At 44.5% G+C, this 5,322-nt stretch overlaps 1 protein-coding gene across 1 annotated transcript in view; it reads left to right on the top strand.

Moving 5' to 3' along the window:
• Positions 1-525: 525 nt before the first annotated feature.
• Positions 526-5,322, top strand: part of LRSAM1 (leucine rich repeat and sterile alpha motif containing 1) — a 23,273-nt gene continuing 18,476 nt past the window's right edge. The window contains exons 1-5 of the mRNA XM_010285580.1: positions 526-597; positions 2,150-2,206; positions 3,847-3,891; positions 4,355-4,432; positions 5,300-5,322. The exon at positions 5,300-5,322 is cut by the window's right edge and continues 64 nt beyond it. Coding sequence (XP_010283882.1) covers positions 526-597; positions 2,150-2,206; positions 3,847-3,891; positions 4,355-4,432; positions 5,300-5,322 — 275 coding nt within the window. The remainder of the gene's footprint in view (positions 598-2,149; positions 2,207-3,846; positions 3,892-4,354; positions 4,433-5,299) is intronic.

Genomic DNA, 5,322 nt, shown 5'->3' with positions numbered 1-5,322 from the left:
TTAGGAGTTTTTCACATGTCTAGCCTAGCTTTATTCTAGAACATTTTACAGTTGCTTATTATTGTGTCAGAATTGACTCCTGAGTTTAAATAGTTTGGATTTTGTGCCTGCTGCTTGATCTCTTGTTACAGTTACAGCTTTTTTAGTTCCTGTCCTAGAGTGGACCCTGCGTTTTCCTGATCACTCAGTAGCCTTTCTCTGTACATGTTCCAGCCTGACTTAATTCATCTTGCACGGGGATGACCAAGACAATCAACCTGTCTCAGAGACACAGCAATGCTTTTGCATCTCATGTTAGCACTTCCACCGTGGAGGCATGCTGGAATCTGCCTGTTTGATCAAGGCAGAGGAGAGCTTAAACAAAGACAATTGCTGAGACAGTGATTTTCTTCTTTTTTTTCCCCCACTTACAGAGCACAGTTGTGTAGTCCAGGCTCCCCAGCAAACGCATACTCCAGCAGCCCTCCGCCTTTATTTACGCTGATCATCTGTGCCACTGAGACGAAGCTATAGCCAAAACTAAAGATGCCACTCTTCTTCCGTAAGAAGAAACCCAGCGATGATGCTCGGAAGCGCCTTGAATACCAAATGTGCCTGGTAAGCAATGCCAAGGTCTATTCTGCACTCTGTGCCTGGTTGTGGATGCCGGGTGGATCGGTACGTCCCCTGCGTTACCAGTAATCATGTTACTGATCTCACCGAGACAGCAGGTCATCTTCCTAACATACATCAGAGTACTGCTTCCCCCGTCTCCTTTTGCCCTCCCATCCACAGATCCTCTTCATGCCACTTCCATCCCTCTCTGCTGCTGTGGTTCCATGTAACGTCCTCCATCCCACCCCACCTGCCAGCCTGCATATGGGACGCCATCGCTCCTTTCTCCTCCATGCCCCATCACTCTTACGGATCTCCCAGTTTGCTTTTCCTACCAAGGAACCTGTGACATCCCCTTTCCCATCATAATTGGCTTTCCTTGTGCCTCTCTTTTGCTTCTCGTTACTATTTTGTTTCTTCCTATCACTTGTTAGATGCTGCTGTTTGTTTTCCTGGACTAGGATTTGGCCAGGATCCTCTGGGGTAGATCCTCAGCAGGTTGCTGTCATGCCAGCAATGTCAGCAGAACTACCTGCCTTACAGCAGCTGCAGTTTTAAAGTTGGCTTTCTGAAAGCAATCTACTTTTGAATTATTTCACCTGCAATAGGAGCTGTGGACTAGTGCTGGGATAGGGGATCTGCTGTGCTCTACCCCAGAGGCACCTGCCTTATTCTGCCTGCTGGATGTCTGTAAGGTATTTTGGAAAGGAAGGCTTTGTTATGTAGCAATAATGAAACCAGTTTTACTGAGTTTGTTCAGTTGGAGGGTTTCTGTTCAGCCTCTGTGGGGCTGGGAAGGGATAGCGTAATCTGTCTCTTCCAGATTTAGTTCTGTATTGCATGTGCTTAGTTTAGGGTCACATATCCAGTTCTGAAGATTTAACAGAGGCACTAACACAAGCAGCTTTTATTGCCTTGTGCAATACCTTTTATTTAAGAAAATAGTTCCGGAGATGCAATGCTGCTCACAGTGAGGTTTGTCCTGTTTCATTGCTGTTAGCAACTGCATTGGATGTAGTTGATTTGAACATGGACAACCACTTTTGTACAGAAGCAGTGAGTCCTTGCTCCTTCTTACACAGCAGAGCTGGCTCTGCAGGTCCTGTGGAAGAAAAAAGGAAATAGTGGATTATTTTGGTTTCTGTGTAGAGTTCAGAGGAAGGTTGGTCTGCTGGGTGAGACATACTAATGACCCAGCAGGCTCTTTACAGGCTAGGATGGCACTGCTGCTGTTCCTAGGAAGTGCCTCTGTTGAGAACCCATCATTTCCTTTCCATATCCTTTCAGTTAAAATTACAGAATGGTTCGTTCAGAAATTCATTTATTGCACCAAAAGGGTTTTTCTGCAGTTTGGTTTCCCGGTTGCTCTTGCTTTCTGCAGTTGTAGAAGCACACCCTTTGCTTCTAGTGTCGTCGTTGAATTATATAGCTGTGGCAGAGAGCTGTAATTACATTTCCTAGGGAGGGGCCAGCTGAGTAGTTCAGTCAATATGCAGCAAGAGGCCATGTATTTCTGCCTGGTGTAATTCTCTGGGTGTGTATCTCCTCTCTGCAGGCAAAAGAAGCTGGTGCTGATGACGTTCTTGACATATCCAAATGTGAACTCTCAGAGGTACGTTCGCCACAACTTCCAGCATTGGCTCACAGGTCTGAGTTCTCTCTCTGCTTCTTGTTACTGACAAATTTAGTATCATGTCTATGAGCCTTGAGACAGAAATGCCCTTGTTACTGGTCTGCTTCTTCCTATGTCTGCTGAGCTCTGGCTTTCAGGTGAGGGCTGCTTCTGCTTTTTTTTGTGAGAGATTGCCTGTCCTACCTGATGTTTCCACAACATTTCTGTCCTGGGAATCCCTTTTCATTTGACAAGATGGGAAGGGCAGAGCAGTCTCATACCCTCCACCAGTACCGTGGCAGGACCCTAGTTTGGGAACTCGTGGCCTAATTTTGCAAGTCATAAGGGAATTTGTTTGCCAAAGGCTGTTTCTAATCTTAGAGCTACAAAGTCTGCCACCTTCCCTTATTTTTCTGTAAATCCCTGGTTGCAGGCTGCCTGTTAAGGATGGAAATCTCACTTCCAGCTTGGCTTCTTTTATGGCAGCCAACTAAATTAGAAACAAGCTGTCTGCTGGAGTGTGAGCAGTTAGTGACAGATTGCCAGGCTTTCAGAGGAGACACAGCTTTTCATTCTGGCAGCCAGGCAATCCTGTTAAGAAGCTTGTTTCTATTTCACTTTCATTTTTTTTTTCATTGTCTTGTGTTTCTAAAATGTTGGTGCCTGTGTAACGTTTTGTCACAGGATGCCTTTGCCAAACAAGCTTAATAGGTGTATTAATAGTAATAGGTATTGCACTGCTCCTTAGGGAGAGATTTGGGACCATCCTGGAGAGGATAGCTGTCTGCTGTGTGGTATGAAAAGGCTTTGCTGAGACTTTGGGATGTTTCGTCCTGAGATCAGAAGCCAACAGCATCTTGTGTGTAGGTTTGTGAGCTGTGTGGGACAGTCTGCCAGCCAGTCTGGGTAAAAGGGTGGCAGACAGAAGATGCCCTGAGCCAGCTCCATTCATAGCTGCAGCTGGTCTTGGATCCCCAGCAGCTCCTTTTTGTTTGGTACCATAAAACTCTGTCTTGCTTGTCTTCTTTTTCACCTTTGTATTTTAAATAAATAAAGTCAGCCACCAGCTTGGGCTTAAAATTAACTCTGGACGACAGCTTGGCCGATGCCAGTTCCATGCTGCAGAGCAGGTCATGGTGCTCAGAGCCTTGGCTGGCATGGGCTGAAGTTGCTGGAATATCCCTTTCCTGACTGCCCTTGTCCTGCAGAGCCTGGCACATATGAGGACACTCAGTCCTGCCTGTTGCTCACCTTCCTCACTTAGCCCACTGCAGCGTGTTTGCCGAGGTTGCAAAACCACAGAATACATTTGTATGATGACTAATTGAAAATATGCCTGAACTCTTGAGTCATCTGCACATTGGATATTAAATCACAGAAGACTTGGACTTCTGCCTAAACCTCCGTCTGTTCTGTGCTATGCACGACGCTGTCCTATTGTGGGGAGCCATTTCAAGCTGTTTAAATGGAAGCTAACTGGGAAGTACTGGCATCCTGGGCCAAAACCAGGGCCAGTAATTTTAAGTATCACTTGTGTTTTCACTAAAGTTAATTATTCACGCTTTACAGGTGGATACTGTAGAAGTGCTTACAAAGATAGTATCTTGAGAAGTCTGACACTATTTTTTAATTGTTTTTAGGTTCCTTATGGGGCCTTTGCAACTTGTAAAGTCTTGCAAAAAAAGGTAATGTTGCAATCAGAAATTATTAGATAATTCTATTATTATGCTTCAGTATTATTGCTGTGTTTGAAATGACTGTATGTGTTTGTTTATATGTTGCCTCAGAAGAAGTTTGCTTGTAATGAATTTGACCACTTGTACGATACTACATAGAGAGCAATTTGGGTAGGACTACTCCTGTCCTTTAGAGCTTTAGAGCTAACTTCTGTCATGAAAGATGAGGTGATTATTTCTATCTTAGCCTATCTAATGATATTTCTCATGTAAGAAACTAGGCTCTTGTTTAGATCTCATGTTAAATGTTCGACCTTCTGGGAAAATACATTTATTTTTTTAATATTGTATATGATGCTGAATAAGATATTAAGCTCTTATACAGCCTCTGCAATTAAATCTCAACAAATGTGTTTGTTCTAGGCAGCAGTGTCTCTTGTGCTCATGTTTCAATTGGATTTTTCCTTCCCAGGTGCTGATTATTCATACGAATAATCTAACATCTTTAGTTCCAAAGTCCTGCAGCCTCCTGAGTCTCATAACCGTGAAGGTAATTGTGATTCTTAACAGTTAATCTGCAGCATATTTTCCTTGCATTCTAGCTGCATTAAAACACACTAGCCCAAGTAAATCCCTTCTGTCTGACTGTCTTCACCAGGAATCAGTAACAAGGTGTGAAACCTACCTTTCCTAGATTTACCGCCCAGGTAGACAGATAACAGTCACTGAGCACTTTGTATAAAATCATAATCAGTCCCAGGTCTCATTTATCCTCTTCATAATCCCACACTTCTGCCCTCAACACCCTCGCACGGTGCTGGTCTGAGTGTGTTACGGGGTAGATCCATCTCTCTTCTGCAGTGGTGGGTCATTCGAATGTGAATGAAACTGGTGATGAGTGACCATGTGTGATGGAGCTGTATTGCCATGCCTGTCTTATAAATGCTGAGGGCTTTCTGCTCCTCCACCCTTGTGCTGTCGTTGCTCAAGAGGCAGAGTCACTCCAGCAGCTCACCTCTCCCCATGGAGGAAGGTCTCCAGGTGTAGTCCTGCCCTCTCCCAGTGCCAGCGCTGGTGTTGGAGCAGTTCAGCTCACTGATCCTGCAGAAAATGTCTTTTTCTGCCAGGCTGGCTTCCTGGAGGTGATTTATCCAGTTGGCTTATACAGTTTTGTGGAGCAGCTCCCTTGGTGTCACTTCCCTCCCTGGTCTTTTGTTTGTTTATCAATATGTAGAGGCTTGAGTTTTCAAAAGACCTACAAGAATTGCGTGCCTATGTCTCCTTGAAAACTTAATTGGCTTTTCAAAGCCCCCTTGGAAGGGACGTAATTTTCATTGCTAGATAATTCATGACCTTTCATTCTTGCACCACGACTTCTTTTCCTAACCTTGTTTGGTGAAATCCTCTCCTCTTCCAGGTTCTAGACCTGCATGACAACCA

The sequence above is a fragment of the Phaethon lepturus genome, unplaced genomic scaffold (assembly GCF_000687285.1).
Source record: "Phaethon lepturus isolate BGI_N335 unplaced genomic scaffold, ASM68728v1 scaffold32414, whole genome shotgun sequence".
Classification (NCBI taxonomy): domain Eukaryota; kingdom Metazoa; phylum Chordata; class Aves; order Phaethontiformes; family Phaethontidae; genus Phaethon; species Phaethon lepturus.
Note: the sequence above shows the minus strand (reverse complement) of the source record. Positions and strands in the feature narration are given on the sequence as shown.